The 21793-nt window shown below is 52.2% G+C and overlaps 1 protein-coding gene across 3 annotated transcripts in view; it reads left to right on the top strand.

Moving 5' to 3' along the window:
* CIC (capicua transcriptional repressor) overlaps positions 1-21793 on the top strand; it is a 45950-nt gene that overhangs the window by 4884 nt on the left and 19273 nt on the right. For all 3 annotated transcript variants that reach the window (XM_081921876.1, XM_081921874.1, XM_081921875.1), the window contains exon 2: positions 332-2920. In XM_081921876.1, coding sequence (XP_081778002.1) covers positions 364-2920 — 2557 coding nt within the window. In that variant the 5' untranslated portion in view covers positions 332-363. The remainder of the gene's footprint in view (positions 1-331; positions 2921-21793) is intronic.

Here is a 21793-nt window from a genome sequence, read left to right as displayed (position 1 = left end):
GTTCATTGGATACCCAAGAGTTCTGTCATGTTTAGAATGTTTAGAATATAATGGATGCTTTCGCTGAAATTCCTGCATTGCATGGGGGTTGGACCCTCTAGGGGTGCCTTCTAACTCTATGATTCTGTATGACATCCCTGCTCTTTAGCTTAAAACAAAACCTCCAGGTTCTCAAAAGCTGGATGGCTGCAATAGTGGGGAAGGAGAGGCCAGATCCTTAGACCAGTGAGAGAGCAGGTATGGGGGTTTGTCACTCTGGTTCCCTGGAACCTCGGCAGAACGAGCCTCTGCCTGCTCTTGTAACCTTTGCCTCTTGTCTTTCTCTCCTCAGCTCCCTGAGTCCACACCCAGCCTGGAGGGAATATGAAACCAGCGAGGAAGGCTGCTGGCTCCTCCTCCTCCTCTAGCAGCAGCAGCAGCAGCAGCCGCTCCCCACCCTCCACCCGGGCAGCCAAGGCCCAGAAGCGCAAGGCCACTGAGGAGGGGCCCAAGCCCGAAGAAGAAGCAGGGGAGGAGTCTCTAGATCAAGCCCCGCCTTTCCCAGGTGCCCGGTGCCTGCAGCCGCCGATGGATCCCGGCCTGCAGGAGTTGGCAGGGATGCCCGAGGACCCCTACAAGCTGCCCGAGGGGGACAGGGACCCAGGGACTGAGGCCTGCGGGGCGGAAGCTTCCCTGAACCGCAAGACGGCCACTTTCAAGTCGCGGGCGCCCTGCAGGAAGTGCCCAGGGGGCGACGAGTCGAATGGCAGCGAAGGCGCGGCAGGGCCCACCGAGGACGAGCCCAGGCGCTGCCCCTCGTCCAGCACCGACACCGCCAGCGAGCACTCTGCGGATGAGAACGACAAGGGGGCGGGGGACGCCTGGGCCACGGCCCCGAGCGACTATGACCTGCGGCAGCTGCGCTCGCAGCGGGTGCTGGCCCGGCGTGAAGGGCTCTTTCAGCCGGCAGTAGTGAAGCAGATCCGCCGCGGGCAGGACTTGGGGGTGCAGTTTGTGGGCGACCGCGTCACGGCGTACTACGAAGGGGCTCTGGGCTCTGGCGCGGTGGACGTGGTCCTGGATGCCACGCCTCCACCGGGGGCCTTGGCGGTTGGCACACTGGTCTGTGCTTGTGCGGACCCCGAGGAGACGGCCTACCGGGAAGGCACCGTCGTCGAGGTGAGCGCCAAGCCGGCTTCCTACAAAGTTCGCTTCGCCCGCCCCATCGTCCTCCCTGGCACTGCGGCAGCCCGCAAAGACTCTGCCTGGGTGACGCGCTCGGCCCTGCGCCTCTTGCGCCCCCCGTGGAGCTGCGAAGCTGCCCCCGAGGACAGCAAGCCGTCCGAAAAGTCACCTCCATTGCCGGAAGAAGAGAAGGTCGCCCTGGCCCTCCCGTGCCCGGACCCGAAACAACCAGAAGACGCGGAAGTCTCCAAGATCAGCGCCTGCGTGCGGGCAGAGGAAAAGTCCGTGGTGGTGCCGCCCCAGATCCTGTCCCCGCCAAAGTCCCCAGCTTTCCCTCGCCTCCCCGAGCAGCCATCCCCGCTGCTGAGCCCGGATGCGAGCGGGAGCCGCAGCAGCAGCGTCATGTCCGTGGACAAATGCAGCACCCCTGGCTCATCTCGCTCCCGGACTCCCCTTACGGCGGCCCAGCAGAAGTACAAGAAGGGGGACGTGGTGTGCACGCCCAACGGCATCCGCAAGAAGTTCAATGGGAAGCAGTGGCGGCGGCTGTGCTCCCGGGAGGGTTGCATGAAGGAGTCGCAGCGGCGCGGCTACTGCTCCCGCCACCTCTCCATGCGCACCAAGGAGATGGAGAGCCTCTCGGAGGGGCGGGCCAGTGGGCTGCGGGAGGGCAGTGCCGAATTTGACTGGGATGACACCTCGCGGGACAGCGAGGCCAGCAGCGCGCGGGGGGACTCTCGGCCCCGCCTGGTGCCCCCCGCCGACCTGTCCCGCTTCGAGTTTGATGAGTGCGAAGCAGCTGTCATGCTGGTCTCCCTGGGCAGCTCTCGCTCGGGCACCCCTTCCTTCTCACCCGTCTCCAACCAGTCTCCCTTCTCACCGGCACCCTCTCCCTCTCCCTCGCCCCTCTTTGGCTTCCGGCCGGCCAACTTCAGCCCCATCAATGCCTCGCCCGTCATCCAGAGGGCTGCCGCCCGCAGTCGCCACGTGAGCGCCAGCACGCCGAAGGGCGTCGGTGGTGCCGTGCTGAGCCCTGAGATGCTGCACCACGCAGCCTCCCGCGAGCGCCACCACTCGGGCATCACCTTCCAGACCAACCTCACTTTCACCGTGCCCATGAGCCCCAGCAAGCGGAAAGCCGGGGACTCACACCACAGCAGCACAGGCTCAGCGGCCGACTTCCACAAGAACGAGAGCCTTGACTCGGGCGTCGAGTCTGTCTCGCACACACCCACTCCTTCCACACCAGCTGGCTTCCGGGCCGTGTCGCCCGCCGGTGCGGGGCCCTTCTCCTCCCGCTCCCAACAGGCTTCCCCGCTCCTGCTGGTGCCCCCGCCGGCTGGGCTGACCTCCGACCCCAGCCCCACCGTGCGCAGGGTGCCCGCCGTGCAGAGGGACTCCCCCGTCATCGTGCGGAATCCCGACGTGCCGCTGCCCTCCAAGTTCACCGAAAAGCCCCTGGAGGGGAGGGTGGGCAGCCCGCGAGCAGGGAAGGCCGGCTCCAAGGAGCATCTTCCAGGCAAGGGGCAGCTGCAGATGCCGGTGCCCATCAACGTGGGCCGGACTCTTCCTTCCAGCCAGCCCTGTGTGGTTTCCGCCTCCGAGCAGGCCCCGCCCATCTTCAGCGTCTCCTCCCCCTTCCAGCCGGTCGCCTTCCATCCTTCTCCTGCAGCCCTCCTGCCTGTCATCGTCCCTGGAGAGTACACCAGCCACCCCACGCCCAAAAAGGAGATAATCATGGGAAGGCCTGGGACAGGTGAGTTGGGCTGGTTGCTTAGTTTGTTTTCGTCTTCTGGCACAGTTTTCAATCCGTGTGTGGACTGCATTTGTTGGTTCCCAAGATTCATTCCGTAGAAGATGAAAACGAGGCACTTGTCTGTGCGTTAGGCCCTTTGCATATACCTGCTTTGAATCCGCTAACTGTTGTCTTCTTTGCACCAAGAGAGGCTGCGTCTCTGTTTCGGAAAGAGAGTGGGGGTCTTGTGTGCTGTATGGCCTAGTGGACGAGAGAGTTTGCTTTGGATCTAGGTCCTGGAGATTTGATTTCAACAGCCGCTGCTGCCCTGCTGCTGTTAGCAAGTACTCCTTTTTTGGGCAGCGGCAGCAATAGCGTCCTGCTCTGCAGGGTTGTTGTGAAAGCAAGGACATTAAGGACTGTGAAGGACATTGTGAATTGAAAGTGCTCCATGAGTTGTAGGTACACAGAGATATTTCACTCGGTGCTGTTCGGAAGCAGGAAATGTACGCTGGCTTTGAGGCTGCATCTAGGAGGCAGTTTGAAAGTGTCCACATAGTTCATCTGAGGATAGTATTTTTTTCCAGCTCTGGGCAGCCAACCTGGTGCGGATGTGATTCAAACATGACAATGAAGGGAAGGCGAAAGGTTTGTTGGTGCTCCATTTTGGGTTTGTACCCTAACCTCCTCTTAATAGCTGGTGCAATGTTAGAGACTCAGATATGTAAACTAGGCACCAAATGGCTACTTAAGCCAAGGTTACAGTCGAGAAAATGGAATGTCTAGTTGCCATTTTTGGCCAAGTCTTATTTTTCAAAGGATGGAGTGAATGTGGTTCATTATCAGTTAAACATCTGGCTATTTCAGATGACAACCTTGAGCTCAGTTAAGAACTTTGAGAACTTAAAGAAGGAAAGTCACTTGATCCAGCAACAGTCCACATATATATTGGCCTGTTCTGACCCCTCTCTTTTTATGGACCATTCATAACGTATGAATACTCTTCACAACTGTGAATGTGAGCAGGGCAGTGGGGTGGGGTAAATGAAGACAACCGACAACAATTAACTATGACGTTGTTCGCTGCTCCTGCTCAGGCTGTACAGAAACAGCATTTGGGTTCCAGAAATTCACCCTGACCTTGCAGATAAAATATAACTGATAGAATTCTTCAGGATGTGGTATTAGTGCGTGAAAACAGTCCGGATCCAGTGATCCCCAGGCACGCACCTCCAGATGGTGGATACGCCAGGCCCTATCCTGGCACCTGGGCCTCTTCACTTAGCCGCAAGTGGCCGATAGCCAGGTCCAAAATGCTCCTGGCGCCTGGCTAATTTCTAACACTGAGCTGGCAGCAACATTTTTGTGAGAGTCCTGCCGCTTCAGGCCAAAGATCATGAGAGCAGAAGAAGGAGCCCTGCAGGATCATGGTCCATGGCCCATCTAGTGCAGAATCTTGTTCTCATAGTGGCCAACCTGATGTGTGGGGGACACCGGCAAGCGGGGTCCAAGCCCTCTCCCCTCTTGCGATTTCCAGCAACTACTGTTATTCAAAGGCAATGCTGCCTCCAACCGTGGAGGAAAAACACGGCCATCCTGGCAAGAAAGCCGCCCCAAGTTGTTGGCCATCGCTGCAAGTTCCATGGTTAGACTCTGTGCTGTGTGAATAAGTTATTTCTTCTCTCTGTCCCCAATTTTTCAGCTTCATTGGACGTCAATGAATTCTAGTGGGAGAAAAAAATCTTTTCTCTCCCCAATTTCTCCACAGAAGGCATAATTTTATAAACTTCCATGATGGCACCTCTTCTTTACCTTTCTCTTGGCTAAAGAGTCCCAAATCATAGGAGAGTTGGAAGGGATCCCGAGGGTCATCTAGTCCAACCCCAGGACTCTCAACACACGGTCTCCCATCCAGTTTGGAACCATACCAGACCCTGCTTAGCTTTGCAAATGTGCCAGCAGTTTTCTTGCTGTTGCAGCCTTTCCTTATAGGTCCCTCTTGTCCATTCTCCCCACTCCTACTGTAGCCCAGTATCTTCTTGTGTTTTTCAGGAAGCAGGGGCACAAGGGGCAATGAGCCCCACACCCCGCTGCCTGCCTGCCTGCCTTCAGGCAACTGCTATTCAGAGTCCTACTTCTTGTGATTACTGTTGTAGTTAATGGCCATTGAGAGATTTTTTTCCTCTGTGAATTTACCTCTAGCCTACATCACGACCCAGCAGCAAAGTCCTTACACTCCTATCTTTGTTTTCAGTACGAGAGATTTTAAGTAGGCGGAAATCGCAACGAGCCTTGGCTGGATTGGGCCCAAGACCATTAACCGTCCCCTTTGATAGTTGTGGAATCTGAAGCAGAGAGAGTATGTGATGTGCTCAAGGCAGCAGCCCTGTCTGTCTAGGGCTGAGTTGGGATTTCAACTTTAGTCTCCTTTGGTTCTGGCTGGACGTTTGACGAAACAGATTCTCTCCTCCTCCCGGAGGTAGGGGCACGCAGAGCTTCCAAGTTTTGACCCAGCTCCTGCGAGGGATGGAGTGTCATCTGTTATGGATGCTTTAGCTGAGATTCCTACCTTGCAGGGGGTTGGCCTAGATGACCCATGGGGTCCCTTCTAACTCTACACTTCTTTGATTCTATGAGAGTGCCTGTGTGTCTGTGCAAGAGAGATCCTACAGTAGTCTAGATATCTCCCCCCCATGATTTCTCATGTTCTGCCACTTGCTTCCCAGTGCACTCTGGAATGGAGAACAGGCCCATAATGCTTTTGAACCACCTCCAAGGTTACACGCATGACTGTTTGCAGTCCCAAGCAGGCCACAATGCCAGGTTAGCCAAACTATCCTGTTCGTCTCCGTACACATTTGGTAGGTTGCATTTGACTTGGTTGGGTTGTGAGCCGGGTAAGCCTGATCTAGAAAAACAAGTTTGTTGAAAAATAAGTAAGCAAGTTCCCAGGTGGTAGTGTTTGTGTCCTGCACACAGGCTTTTCATAGTCATCTGGTTGGCCACTGTGAGAACAGGATACAGTGGTACTTCGGGTTAAGAACTTAATTCGTTCTGGAGGTCCGTTCTTGACCTGAAACTGTTCTTAACCTGAAGCACCACTTTAGCTAATGGGGCCTCCCGCTGCCGCCGTGTGATTTCTGTTCTCATTCTGAAGCAAAGTTCTGAACCCGAGGTACTATTTCTGGGTTAGCGGAGTGTGTAATCTGAAGCGTATGTAACCTGAAGCATCTGTAACCCGAGGTACCACTGTACTGGACTAGATCAGCCTTTGGCCTGATCCAGGAGGGCTGCTCTTCAGTTCCTAAGTCACTGAAAGGAGCCTTGGATTTTTAGAACTGGCACTGCTTTCCTGGCTTGGATCTGCCTAAAGAAGTTGCCCTAGTCTTGTCCACATCAAAACAGCAATCGGGTTTTAATGTAGGCTGGGAGCAGGAGCCTAAACTCAGAATTATAGAAGGGACCACAAGGATAACCTAGTCCAACCCTCTGCAATGCAGGAATCTTTTGCCCAACGGTGGGACTCGAACTCACGTCTTTGAGATTAAGAGTCTCACGCTACCAAGTCCAGTTTAATTTTTTTTGTGAGCCACCATGAGTCTTTGTTCTAAGGAAAAGGTTGGATAGCTAACTAAATAACTAACCAACCAACCAACCAGCCAACCGACCAGTTTGGCTAAGTGCTAGTTTTGATCAGTTTGAAATCAACTTGTTTTTAACCTGCTTAGATGATGCCAAGAGCTGTGTGACATATGATTAATGGCTGGGAGAGTTAAAGACCACCTTGAAGGCTTTTAGGTCTGCCACTTTCTCTCGGAAGTCTTTTACCCCACCAAGTTACATTTTTTGAGAGAATAAGGAAAAACCCCTAATGCAAAAGTCGGTTGTGTTTCTTTGGAATGTGTACATATATGTGTGTAAGACATAGACATGTCTGAAACTTTCTTAAAGAGAACTGCAAATGGTAAGTGGGCGAACTTTGGGGATATTGTTTGCTACCAGCACAGTAATATCTTGGAAGGACTATGTGGTAGGCAAATAATGTGGGGCGGAAAATTTTCCAAAATGGAACGGGCTGTACTGAATGTCAATCATGCTCAAGAGAAGACTCATTGAATTGGATGACCATGACTAGCTTGCTTTCTGGATTCAAATTACAAAAAAGGAGATCCCGACTAAACATTAGGAAGAACTTTCTCTTGCTAACAGCTGTTTGACAGTTGAACAGTTGTGGACTCTCCTTCACTGGAGGTTTTTGAGCATAGGTTAGACGGCCATCTGTCAGGGATGCTTTAGCTGTGAGTCCTGTGTTGTAAGATGTTGAACTAAATGGCTCTTGGGATTCCTTCCAGCTCTGATTCCGTGACTACCTTGGGGCCCATTTTCAGTGGGTCCACTCTAAGGGAGAACCCGGTTGGCTCCAACGTGCCATTTTAAAGCGCTTTTATTTCCCCACGCAGAATTTTCTGTTTCATAAGCGCATTAGCAACACCGGAGAGATGCTGGTTCCCAAATACAATGCTAGGCGAGCGCGGCAGTTTCCAACCGGTTTAGCTTTGCTTACTAAATATAGGTAAAACGAACATGCTCAGTTAGGTTGCTCTCCGGGGCATAAGAAAATTTCCTGATGCGAACTGAATTTTTCCTGATGCAAAGGAAGAATTTCTGGTTCAGGTTTCCCTAGGAAACCCGAATCCCTTGCTGTCAGCCTACTTCTGTGTAAACTCTGTAATTAAAAGTGCACCACTGGGGTAATATCCCCCCCCCCCGGTCTGGGTTAGGGTTAAATATCTACTCATGTATGGTGAATAGAAATTGTCTCCGGACAGGGAAGCTTGTAAACCGGAAGGGAGTTGCTTCTATTCTCCCCCCGCCCCCATTTTCCTTTTAGGCCAGCTGTGTACCACTACTGACTGAGGTATGTGTTAGGAGGCTATTTATTAAAATATTCCTAACCCCCACCCTGTATTGGTTGGTCTTGGAGCAGGATATAACAATAAGGCAATCCTAGGTGGGCTAGCAATTTTTGAGGGGGTGCTTTTAAGACTGCTGTGTAGATCATCCAGCATAGACATGCTGGATTAATACCAATCAACACAGATACTCAGAAGTGTTGGCATTTTAGAACTTGATCTTATTGATAGCAAAGCGCTTTAGAATTTGTAGGAAGGGTTCCATCTGCACTATGCATTAGGGCTGGGCGATATCTGGTTTTCTACATCACAATATATTGCCAATTAAACATGGTGATATACCAATATATCACAATGTCTGAAATGAGGACGGACCTATGTAGAGGCCTTGGCTGGCTTCATGGGTTCCCCCACATTGTGATTTTTGCATAGCTCACACATACAAATAACAATTTGCAATATATTGCCAGGTCAAAAATTACCAGACCAATAGCACAATATGGACTTCAAACCGGTTTTGGATGGGACAACGATATATTGCCCAGCCCTGCTACGCATTTCAAAAAGTGCCATGCAACTTTAAACAATCATTTAAACAACTTTAAGCAATCCTAGGCCTGTTGTTGTTCAACATCTTTATAAATGACTTGGATGAAGGAATTGAGGGGATGCTCATCAGATTTGCAGGTGACACCAAACTGGGAGGGGTTACTAATGCCGCAGAAGACAAAATCAGAATTCAAAATGACCTTAACAGTTTGGAGAACTGGCCGCAAGCTAAGAAAATGAATTTCAGTGGGGGCAAATGCAAGGTTCTGCCCTTAGGTAGGAAGAACCAGGTGCACAAATATAGAATAGGGGACACCTGACTTAATGCAATACACGTGAAAAGGATCTAGGGGTCTTGGTGGTCCACAAGCTGAACATGAGTCAACAGTGTGATGCAGCAGCAAAAAAAGCTAACGCTGTTCTAGGCTGTATCAACAGAAGTATAGTGTCCAGATCAAGGGAAGTAATAGAACCACTCTATTTTGCCTTGAGGGATGCGGGTGGCACTGTGGGTTAAACCACAGAGCCTAGGACTTGCCAATCAGAAGGTCGGCGGTTCAAATCCCCACGATGGGGTGAGCTCCCATTGCTCGGTCCCTGCTCCTGCCAACCTAGCAGTTCGAAAGCACAAAGTGTAAGTAGATAAATAGGTACCGCTCCGGTAGGAAGGTAAACGGCATTTCCAGGCGCTGCTCTGGTTTCGCCAGAAGTGGCTTAGTCATGCTGGCCACATGACTCGGAAGCTCTACGCCGGCTCCCTCGGCCAATAAAGCGAGATGAGCACCACAACCCCAGAGTCGCTCATGACTGGACCTAATGGTCAGGGGTCCCTTTACCTTTTTATTCTGCCTTAGTCAGACCACACTTGGAATACTGTGTCCCGTTCTGGGCTCCACAATTTAAGAAGTATGTTGACAAGGTGGAACATGTGCAGAGGAAGGCAACCAAGATGATCAGGGGTCTGGAAACTAAGCCTTATGAGGAGTGCTTGAAGGAGCTGGGTATGTTTAGCCTGGAAGGAGGAGACAGAGAGGAGATATGATAGCATCTTAAAGGCTGTCAAATGGAATAGGGAGCATGCTTGTTTTCTCCTGCTCTTGATGGTAGGACTTGAGGCAGTGGCTTCAAGTTACAAGAAACTTTAGGGTTGCCATACGTCCGAAATTTCCCTGACATACCCGGAATACTGCAGTCAGAAGCAATGTCCCGGCGGAAAGTGGCAAAATGTCCGGGAAAATCTGGACATATGGCAGCCCATGCCAGCAGTGTCATTTTTGCCTTGGATTTCCCTTAAAAGTAGATTAAAAAATGTCAATTGCTTTTGTTTCCGGATTTTCACTTTTTGAAATATGGCAACCGTACAAGAAAGGAAATTCTGACTAAACATTCTCAAAAACGTTCTGACAGAGCTGTTGGGCAGTGGAACAGACTCCCACAAGAGGCGGTGGACTCCCCTTATTTGGAGGTTTTTAAGCAGAGGTCGGATGGCCATCTGTTATGCATGATCTGGTTGAGATTCCTGCCTTGCAAGGGGCTGGGTTTGATAACCCGTGGGCAGTGTTAGAAACTGAGATATGAAATCCAGGAGCTAAATGGCACCTTCAGCCTAGGTTATGGCCGCAACAATGAAATGTCTAGGCGTGCTTTTTTTAATAACAAAAATAGAAAGCTGAAAATGAAGGAACTGCAGCTAAAATATTATGCTCATTTTTCACCCAGTCCAGTCCTTCTCCTGCCCACCCCCCTAATATTCTTAAGAGGGTCTCTTCTCCAGTCTTCAGAGAGTAGCTGGAAATGGGGAGGCAGAAAAAGGTCCCCCTTTCCTTTCTTTCTGCAGTTTTAATCTCAAATCTTAGGCTCAGTACTGCACCCAGAGCTCAGAAGCTGCTTGTGCTGATGAAAGTTTTGAATCCTGCCCATGGGTCCCTTCCAGCTCTAAGATTTTATGGCTTCCCCCAAAGAATCCTGGGAGCTGTAGTTTATTTAGGGTATTGAAGGTGGTTAAAAGGTGAAGGGACCCCTGACCATTAGGTCCAGTCGTGGCCGACTCTGGGGTTGCAGCGCTCATCTCGCTTTATTGACCAAGGGAGCCGGCGTACAGCTTCCGGGTCATGAGGTCAGCATAACTAAGCCACTTCTGGTGAACCAGAGCAGCGCATGGAAACACCATTTACCTTCCCGCCAGAGCGGTACCTATTTATCTACTTGCACTTTGACGTGCTTTTGAACTGCTAGGTTGGCAGGAGCAGGGACCGAGCACTCACCCCGCTGCGGGGATTCGAACTGCCAACATTCTGATCGGCAAGTCCTAGGCTCTGTGGTTTAACTCACAGCGCCACCTGCGTCCCTTACTGAAGGTGGTTAGGAGACCCCAATTCCCCTCACAGAGCTACAGTTCCCAGAATGATGCTGCTTTAAATAGGTAGTGCAGATGGGGCTTTAGTGTGCAGAATGTGGGAGACTGGGAGAATGTGTGCAGACTGGGAGACCCAGTGCTGTGACCCCGCACCCACCCCCTGATTACTTCACTGCAGCAAGTCATGCCTGCTGCACCATCCCGTTCTTGACCCTGAGACACCTGGGTTGAAGCATTTGCCGCAGCCAAGAGACCATGACTTTTCTTTATTAGACATTGGACTCATTCCCACATGCAGGTAGATACAGTTTGTGACATGGCTGAACACGTGTCCAGGTGTTGTGGTACGTTTGCCCATCCATCCATGTGTGGACAAGACTTCTCACTTGGATTTGCCCTTAATATAACTGTCGGTACCCATAGGAACGACCCGTTGCACACCAGTCTGTGTTTTGTGTATCGTCCATGTGCAAGACTGCTGGAGCATCACATGATGCTTGCATGAGTGAGTGGAGAAAGAGGAACATACACGGAACGGCTGGCTGACTGCAGTTTGCCCCCCACCCCAGCCACTGTTCTGTACAATAAGAAGCCTCTTTTCTCCCCCTGGTGGCTGCTGTCACCAAAATCATAATGTGAGATCCAAACGCCATACCACTGGGTACCTCTGAGCAGTGTTAGAAACTCAGATATGTAAGCTAGACGCCAAATGGCTCATTAAACCAAGGTTGCTCTCGCCAAAAGGGAACGTCTAGTTGCCATTTTTGGGCAAGATGGCTCTAAAGTCATTTTTTTCCAGATGATGGACTGACTGTGATTTATTCTCATCTGACTGGTTCAGACGAGCTAAGTTAAAAGCTTTGAGAACTTAAAGAAGAAAAGTCCCTTGCTCCAAGAACGGTCCACATGAATATTGGCTTATTCCAACCTCTTTCTCTTAATGGCAACTGCTCCTACTCGGGCTGCATAGAAAAAAACCTATTGGTTTCCAGAAATTCATTCCGATTGTGCAGATGAAATATAACTGGGTGGGGTATTAGTGGATGAAAACAGTTCAGATCCAATGATCGATCCCCAGAGGGTGGAGATCTCAGGCGCCATCCTGGGACCCAGGCACCTTCACTTGGTTGCAGGTGGTCAAAAGGCAGGCACAAAATGCGCCTGGCACCTGGCTAATTTCAAACACTGCCTCTGAGTCCATCCCTTTCACTCCTGGGAGAGACCTTTTGGGGTGGATAAGAATGCATGCTTGTGCTTTGCCAGGTTTCTGCACCCAACTAGACACACTCTTCAGGGACTTGAGATCAGGCGGTTACATTTGAGGTTTGCTCTCTGGGGTCCTCATTTTGGCAGTGGTGACAGGCAGGTTCTGGAGCTCTGTGTGTCCAGGACACTGTGGCTCATGGTTGCTTGGGTCTGTGCACATCCTGCTCTGGGGTGCTAGGACATATGAAGGGAAGAGCGCACCTGGGACAGAGGTGAGGGCTAGAGCATGCGAGGTAAGGGAGAGCGTGGCATGTGCTTCTCCCATTCCCAAGGCACTGGCTCCATCTCCCTGCAGCATCACAACTGCAGTTTGCTGTCTCTCGGCAACTGGTAACCAAGGCTACCATCTCCCTGCTGCTCGCCCGGAGCCCCATCTCTATTTTTATCAGCAACGGGAGAGACCAGATCCAGATTTAGGGGAGTTGTACATTTGTGCATATGGCTTGGGGCTTAGGTGCATTTTGTGCGTACTGCAGTAGTGCCAGCTCCCTAACTCCCACACCCTCACATGCGATGGGTTTGTTTGTGTACTCGCACTGAGCGTGGGTGTGCTTGCGCAATTGTGTGCACGGGCATGTCCATCGCATGCACACGTGTGTTCTGCAGTTGCACCGTGCACGTATTTCCCCGTGGCGCAGCCATGGTGTCGCTTGAGCAAACCTCGGGATACGTTCGCACTTCCTCTGAAAGTGCGAATTTCATGCTTGCAAGCTGGCGTTCCACACCTGTCTTGTGCTTTTATAAAAGGAAACCATCATTCTGTGGAAAGCGATCAAGCTTGGCAGACTTGCATGTGGGAGGGAAACTACAAAACGATCCTGTGGCATCTTAAACACTAACCCATTTATTAGAGTACAGTGGTACCTCGGGTTAAGTACTTAATTCAGGTCTGTACTTAACCTGAAACTGTTCTTAACCTGAAGCACCACTTTAGCTAATGGGGCCTCCCGCTGCCGCCGTGCCGCTGGAGCACGATTTCTGTTCTCAACCTGAAGCAAAGTTCTTAACCTGAAGCACTATTTCTGGGTTAGCAGAGTCTGTAACCTGAAGCGTATGTAACCTGAGGTACCACTGTATGACCTTTCGTGGACTAGAGTCCACTGTATGCAGTAATCCATGAAAGCTTATACCACAGTAGATTCATTAGTGTTTAAAGGGCTGTCAGACATTTTTGGGGTTTGGGGTTGGTTTTTTTTGGCTGCAACAAGTTAGTTTATTTTATATCCCATCTTTGCTCAAGGGGGCATACATCTTTTCCTGTAAGGTAGGCTAGGCTGGAAGACAGTAACTGGCCAAAGGTCACCCAATGAGCTTCATGGCTGTGTGGGGATTTGAACTTGGTCTCTCAGGCCCTAGCCCTGGGACTCTCTAACCCAGCTTGTTTTGGACTACAACTCCCATCTTCCTTAGCTAGCAGGACCCAGTAGTCAGGGATGATGGGAACGGTAGTCCAAAAACAGCTTGAGTCCCAAGTTTGGGAAACCCTGCTCTAACCACTATACCACACTGGCCAACCCCCCGGATGTTCTTGCAATGTGAGTCCAAGAGGCTTTTCACGCTTTATTCGCCAGCCTGGATCCACCAGTGCTCACCATGATAAACGTGCAAAGCATGGCTGGGAAGGGTGTGGGCTCTGACATGCATTAGACGTGCAACAGGCTATGGCTGTCTGATGCAGCTCTCTGCAATGTTTGGAGTAGGACCAACCTTAGCTCAGTGCCGGAGAACATGCTTTGTACCTAAGAAGGTATTTGGTGCAACCACTGACATTCTCAGGTAAAATAACATGGATCAGGTAGCAGCAGGTTATGGGAAAGACCCCCTGCCCCCAAACCCTAGAGAGTCATTGCCAGTCAGAGTGGTTAATACTTGGAGAGATGGATGAATAGGAAGCTGTCTTATATCAGGCCAGGCTGTGGGTCTCATAGCATGAGAGTTTCAGAACACAGGTCTCCTTTTCCTCTTCCACTGCATCAGACATTAGTGGAACTCTGATGCCCTGGGTTGTTGTATAAGGTGTGATGTGTGTCTTTCTCCCTATTATGTAATGCAGCGTGTACCTAGTTCCAACACTGAATACTTGCTCTTACACAATTCCGGATGTTCCCTACACCCTGGAAAGTGCCAGGATATTAGTATGGTAAATGATTGTGCTCCTGACAGAGGACAGTGCCGAAAGCACGCCAGCAAGCCAGTTGTATAACACACCCTGCTACAGCCAGGATGCAAAACTCCCCATGCAGCAGAGGCCAGAGTGTGCACACAGCCTACTGCTGTGTGGGAAATCCAGATGGGAACAGATGGCAGCAGGCATCTGCGGTTGCCCTCTTCGCAGCTTTGCATGTCTGCACAAGAACGCAGCTTTTCCCCTACAGTGACTGGTGTTGTATTTGTATCAACACAGTACTAGGTCGACAAACGTTTAATGGCTAGTGGTCACTGGGGGTGGTTAACCTGTGTCCGAGTTGTACCGTTTTCAACTCAGGCAGTGACTCAGATGATTGAATAATCTTCCACTTACGGTAACTGTGATCAATATGCCTCCATGCTGTTTACTAGCATGTTGAGGAGTAAGGCTCTCACCTCACCTCCACCCCCATGCTCAGTTTTCTATGTGGAATGCATGCTTTTTGTATGGGAGAGCATTGAGTCATGCACATCTTTAGGCCTGAAGTGGTTTAGCCCGGCTATGGGATGACCACATTGAGTGACGGCTTAGCCTCAGTCAGGGCAGGACAGGAATTAAGCCAGAAGCATATTCGCCTTGAAAGAGGTGGACAATCCCAGTTGAGCCCGTCTCCCTCTGGAGATGGTGGACTCCTTGATTTGAGGTTTTTAAGCAGAGGTTGGATGGCCATCTGCCATGGATGCATTAGTTGAGATTCCTGTTTTGCAGGGAGTTGGAACAGTTGACCCACAGGGTCCCTTCCAGCTCTATGATTCCTCATCTTCCCGTGAAAAAAGGAGGCCTTCATTTCTAGCAGTGTGTTCCTGTGTCCTCACCGAACATGAGCTTTTGCATGTGAGAGAATGTATTTCTCTACAGAGAGTGAGTGTGGGCACTGAAGAAGCAAGACACACACACACCAGTGAAACTTCTAATGTTGCTTGCTTGCAGTATGCAGGTGAGAAAGGCTCAGCGTTCTGGGACAGATCCCTTTATGTGGCCCTGAACTCCTTGGAGGAACTATGGATCGTCTGGGATTTGGTGGCCAACTCTTAGGTCCATTTAATCTGGAGGCCCTCTGCATTCCTTTTAGACGGACAGGATGGTGCGCTGTAAGTCGCCCCTCCCTTTAAGCCACCTTGAAGTAAGGAACTTAAGATACAGCTTTGATTTCTGTCGTTCACCCGAGAGAGGTATATCTGGGTTTTGAGTGTCATGTGCCTCCTGTTCTGCGAATATGTTTTCCTCCCTCTGTGCTACCTTCTGTCCTTTGCACTCAGCAGACATAAAATGCGCTTGCTGGCGAGAGAGAGAAGGCGGTGTGTGTGTTGCCCTTGGGCTGCAGAGTTTGCAGGAAAAAAGTTCTGTGGGCTCCTGTGAGGCAGCGGGTCTGCATGCAGCATGCGTGGCTGTGTCGGGGCAGAAGCATGAGGAAGGCTAGGCTCCTATGAGTTCTCTGCATGTGAGTCGATGTGCATTGCAGAGTGAGCATTGAAGAGTGAGCGTGGGTGGCGCTTTTTCTGTGCAATTGTTTTTTTTTTCTCCCCCCCCCCCGCCCCAACGTCATGGTCAGTCTTCCCTTCCACCCCGCCCTTGGCGTAAGGCAGTGCGTGCCGGGAGTGGTGTGTTTGTGTCCTCTCCTTCTCACCCCCCCCCCAACTCCCTCAACAATGGGATCCTCGCCCAGGCCTGGCCTTGTGCCCAGATCTAGTGTGTGTGTGCTTGTGTATTGGTGTGTCTGTGTGTCTGTGATGGGGGGGGGGGAGTTCCTACGTGTCTCCTTACTTCACCTCATAGCCTATTGGCTGCCTGCTGGGGGAAAGAGGCTGGCTACAACCCACCCACCCCCAGCTGTGAGCAGAGGCAGCATTGAGTCAGTCTTGCGGGGGAAGGGGCTGTGGTACTCAGGGACAGGAAGGGGCTAAGGGAGGAGGCGAGTGTGAGTCATAGGGAGGCAAGCGGAGGCAGCTCTGTGGAAGGAGGCGGCACGGAGGGGGGTGCCCTGGAGTGCACGACACTCGGGGTTCACTGCCTCTCTGCCCCCCCTCGCCCACACTCCTTTTTCCCCGCCACCCTGCCCTAGGGAGGATAGATTATCCCAGGAATGCGTCTGTGCTGCAAGCTCTTAATCCCCAGCCACACTGGGCTGCCTGCCAGCAGAAGCAGCTTCAGTGCATATGTGTGAGTAGTATGATAGGAGGGACTTTAATGTACGGACATGTATGTATCTCGGAGCATGACGGTGATGCACCCATCTTAAAAGGTCCTCCATCAGCCTGCATGCTTAACTGGGCTCGCGCCCATGTGCCCCATTCAGATGTTACACAAGGATGCACTTAATCCCACGTGTGGGTCTGTCCATGCGTATAGCTAGCCAGGCATGCGCCTTATCAAGGGTATGCTGGTGTGTATGTGTGTGTCCATGCCTTTGCGTCTGTTCGATGTGGTGCCCCCTCACAGGCATCTGCCAGGGCATGTGTGGCCACAGGAATGAGCACGATCCAAGTGGGGGCCCACATGGGCACAAAGTGGGTGGGGAAGGGGCATATGGGGTGTATCATGTATGCACTGCATTTACACTCTACCTTTCTCCCCAAGGAGATCAGGGTACAGTACCTGGTTCTCTCTCTCTCCCCCCTCCCCACATCCTTCATTTAATCCCCACAAGCCCAAGCTCAGAGGTGGTGACTGGTCCAAGGTCACGCCAAGGCAGCTTCACCTCTTGAGCAAGGATTTGAACCCAGGTCCTAGACCGTTGTGCGCTAAGTCAATAAGCGGGGGGGGGGGATCCAAACACCACAAATCTTGCACAGCTTTCCTTAATACCCCCTCCCTACTTTGCTTTGTCTTAAAAACAAAACAAAATTGCATTAGCCCTATTTGTTTCCTCTTTTTTCTTACTCTTGACCTGGTTGGCCCCGTCACTACTTCCTGCCCATCCTTGCCCCCCCATCTTCCCTTTTATTGCTCTTCCTTTTACCCCGCTTCCCCCTAAGCCCCCACCCTTATTTCCCCCACCCTTCCTCCCTATGCCCCCTACTCTCAATTCCCCCTTTGCCTCCACCCCTCCACCCTTTGCCCCCACTCTTTTCCATCCCCCTCCGCCCCCAGGATTTTCCCACCTCGCGCCCCCCCCCCGCCCCCATCCTTCCTCTGCCCCCCTTATCACGCCTTTCTTGCCCCCTCTCCCCTCACTTCGCCTCCCTTTTTCTCTCCTCCGCTCCCCCCCTCTCCCCGGGCGTGGTCTCTCCCTCTCTCCCTGGGTTCCGACGGGTGGGCCTGAGGCGGCGGTAGAGTACAAGAGAGAAGACGGGGGGGGTGGGAGCCGCGGGAGGCGGGAGAAGAGGAGGAGAAGGCGACTGGTAGTAAACCACGGCCAATGGGAATCCCTCTCACCCCCCACCTCTCTCTCTCTCTTTCTCCCGCCCCGCGATCCGTTCCTTCACCCCCACCGCCACCCTCGCGGCGGCTCGCGGATTTGCATATGACTGACATTCCAGGGGCGGCCAATGGGCGGCCGCGGTGCGTGCGGCAGGGAGGGGTGCTCATTTGCATGTGAATGACCCAGCGCGGCGGCAGCCAATGGCGCGGCGGGGGCTAATTGGGCATGCGTGACGACGGCAGTCTGTGTGAGTGTGTGTGAGGGAGAGCGAGCGAGCGAGCGAGTGAGGAGAAGAAGAAGGAGGGAGCGGGCGAGGAGAGCGAGAGGAGGGCGGTTCGGGCGAGGGGGCCGCCCCTGTTCGTAGCCCGGAGCGGCCGGGAGAGGGAGGAGGAGGCGGGCAGGCAGTGAATGGTGTTTGGTTACAACGTTACAACCGGAGGGGACGGCGCGACAGGCGGAGCAGCAGCAGCGACAGCCTCCTCCCTCCGTCTCCGTCAAGACGCTCCGCGACAAGCAACCGCCCGCCTGTCGCCGACAGTGGCTGCGAGGAGGAGGAAGGGGAGGCGGGCAGACGGGAATAGGCGGACAACTCGCGACCTCTCCCCTTCCCCTCCCTCTCCTCCCCTCCCCCCCTCCCCGGTCTCTTCCTGCCTTCCCAATGCGCGCACACCGTAATCCTGCCAGGCGACAAGCCTCTGGCCGTGGATCGGGGCAGGCGGTGTGGGCGCCCTCTCTCTCCGCCCCCCTTCCAACCCCTCTCCTTCCTACCCACCCGCTTTCATCGCTGAGGTGCTAAAGTGCCCTTGCATACTCGCACACACCCACCTCTAGAAACTGCACCTCAAGGCAGCCTGTATTTCCTTCCCTCTCTCTCTTTCTCTCCCACCAGCACCTTCCTCTCAACACTGCTGGACCCACACGCCCCTCTCTTTTTGCACACACTGCCAGAGCAGCCGGCTTGGCACATGGGTGCGCGCACACACACGCCACCGCCACACGGCTACCTACCTCGCCTCCCTCTGCTCCCCCACCCTAAGATGTTTCCTAACTTACCCCATGCCGACTGCCGGACACGCTGCTGCGCCTGTGAGGAGGACCAGAGCAGGCCGTAGGAGAAGAGTGTTGCCCCTCCTGCTGCTGCTGCTGCTGTTGCACATGGGCGGCAGTGCGGTGGTGAGCCTTCAGACTGTTGACATCCAGCTGGCCTTCGCCCCGCATGGGACTTTCTAAGGCGGCCCTCTGCCGTGGAGGGGAACTGGCTTGCTGACCCAGCGCGCACCCAAAGCTGCAGACTTCAGTGGGCCTGTTAAAGAGACCACCCCCCACGCCTCCCTCCCCAGGGCAAGGGCAGGGGGAGAATGCTCTCCGGACTGGGCAGCTGAGAGACACGTGGTCCACCTGCCCTCAGGACAACGGCTCAACACGCCTTGGGATGTTCTCCACAGAAAGACCCCCGTCAGCGTTGCCCCCTCTGCCGCACAGGGGGCTAGGCATGTTCGGTCAGTGAATTCTGGGTTGCAGAGTGGTAATTCTGAAAGGTGGATTTGTTTGTGTATGGAGACATGCCTTGGTCTTCCCTCGTACTCTCTTCATGCTGGAAAGAGGGGTGATTTGGAAGATATAGTTGACCTGAAGCTGACCTTTAACCTTTCTTGTGTCACAAAAGATTGAGGGTGTCTTCCATTTCATACTAAGATGACTGTAGAGGTGAAATCTGCAGGATGGAAGGTGGCGTGGGTTCCTTGATATTTCCATTTCATTCACATAGTCCCCTTTTAAGTTCAGGAGGTCAGTTGGCTGCAGATGGGGAATGGTATTCGAAGTTTCCCTCTCCCCCTTCCGTGGCTACTATTTCTATTCCTTGTCTTAATATGTTGGATATTTGAATTTGCAATATTGTGTTTGCTGGTCCATTATGCTAACAGCAGCTTGGCACCCAGGTGAACTTTTTCTTGGGAGTTGGAGATGTTGCAAGTGACAGAACAGCAGTGTTTTTTCCAGCATTTCTGGATGCAGTAAAAAGACAGAGCAGCCTGTGGTAAAGGTGGCAACCCTGACTGAGTTTACAGCTGGGCACCCTGTTTTATCTGAAGCCCCTCCCTATGGGCACTCCTCCCCTCTCCTCCCCACCCCTTTATTAGCATCCTCTGTGGAAAGGTGATTGGAGAAAGATTCCATGTTTTGCTGTTTTCATGCTTTCAGTTCTTTTAATTTGCATGCCAGGTCTTGCATCCATGCCAGCTCTGTGAACTTGCTTGCTTTGTCTCCACCTCTGTAGATGAGAAATCGAGGCTTAGAGAATGGTGGTGGGCTTGCGGTTGGTTTATGAAACTGGATTTCTTGTCCTGTTCTCTGTGTTGGATGGGGGCATCTTGGGGGGGGTCAGGAAAGGACGCGGGATGCCATGATTCCACATGGTGCCGCTTCAGACGAGCCCTGTGTCTGTACTTTCTTCATCACGTGTGTTGTAGTTTTTCTCGATGGACAGCGGCTTCAATCTTGGAAGCTAAATCAGTAATCTTTACTTGGGTGGGGGTGGGGCAGCCTCCAGTCGTGACATTTTAAGAGCCTTGTTGCTTTGCTGAGACCGGAGGGATGGTCTTACTATTTCGTGCCCTTCCTTCTGCTGTTGCCCCCCTCCCTTCTCATCCTCCCCCTCCGCATAGGGATGTGGTCACCAGCCGGAGGACAGGAAGCCACTGAGCCAGCATTTCCCGGCACAGTCCAACCACGATGCGCTGAGTGCTTTTAATAATTGAGTTAACTTTACACACAGGCACAGGAGCGATGTGACTGATCCATCAGGGGATGCAAAGGAAGGAAGAGAGAGAGAGGAATGATGGGAAAGGGGCTTAGCAGTGGGAATAGAACTATCCTTTTCTTTCTGGAAAGCAGAGCCCCCCCCCCCCCCGGTTCTATTATGATTTTAGCATTCTTCTTATCAAACAAGTACATCCTTTTTTTAAAAAAAAACCCCAAACCATAAGTAAAATCCAAATAAAATTGAAAGCCCCCAGCCTGCAAAGGAATGATGAGCAATGCAGGAACATGGGAAACTTTATATACCAGGACAGATTATTTGTCCATCTGGCTCAGCATTGCCTACTTTGGCTGGCAGCAGCACCCCAGGGCATCTGGTAGAGGCATTTCCCAACCTGACCTTTTTAGCTGGGGATGCCAGGGATCAAACCTTTGGCCTTCTGTGTATTATTCCACCAAAGTATAGTCAAAACTAAGTATGAATTGGTTTTTTGGTAGGTATGTTATTGCTTGTGAAGTGCTGAGCACTTAAGAACGCAGGTGACCCTGAGCAGCAGTTGCGTCACAGGGATGAGGGTAGCATAAAGTATGTTAGGTTGTGCTTTAAGTTTGTGCTGTTGTTTAGAATCAACACTACTCACTCCACAGAATGAAGCCTGAGGCATCTTTGCGCACAACTGATAAGCATGTAGTTTTCCAGTTATGCATGTCAGCTGTGTTTTGTAGAGGCTGTTTGTGGGATGGTGGTAGAGGTGGCACTAATTGTGTGTTTGATGCTGAAACAGAGCCCTGCTGCTGCCACTGTATGACTGAAGTTGATCAAGGCAGCCCTGCAATGTGTCCTGGGTTGTTTCCTGTAAAAAACAACAACACATGATGTGGTTTGTTGCAGTGGTGCAAGGCTCTGGTTTAGTCACACTGGTTTAGTCAAGCTGTAGTGGACACTGTGGATCCACGTGCCATAGAGGTGTTTTCACAATATTTTCAGCTTACTGGTGTTGCATATACGGTTTGTTTTTTGGGTGCCATAGAACCAGGAAGTACAGATGCTGCAAATTTGATTGTGTGTGCACACGCGTAGGCAAACACATGCAAGCCAGCTCAGGTCTCTCTCCCCTGCGCAATAATAGCCTTTTCTTGGAACCCCAAGAAGGAAGTCTTGCTTAGCCTGATACAGGGGCAGCAGGAAGTGATGGGAGGGAGAGCCAGTGCAAGCAGATCACTTCCACCTTCAAGGAATATCTTCTAATGGGGGGCAGTGCTGATGTCTATGGACACTTCTTCCTAGGTGGGGAGGACCTTCTTCTCCTGAGGGCACAACCCTGGGGCGCCGTTTGGCTTCCCTTGCCCCACGCAGCCTGAGCTCCTGAGGATGCTCTCAAGCCCTCTGGCTGGGATGGAGCCAAGTAGCTTGGCTGCCCCAGCAAGCGTGGGAGTCTGAGTGAGCTGGGCCCCTCACCCCTTCCCTCCCCTTCCCCTCCTGCAGCTGTAAAATTCCTTT

This window comes from Podarcis melisellensis, assembly GCF_964234715.1.
Source record: "Podarcis melisellensis genome assembly, chromosome: 8".
NCBI classification, from domain to species: domain Eukaryota; kingdom Metazoa; phylum Chordata; class Lepidosauria; order Squamata; family Lacertidae; genus Podarcis; species Podarcis melisellensis.
Note: the sequence above shows the minus strand (reverse complement) of the source record. Positions and strands in the feature narration are given on the sequence as shown.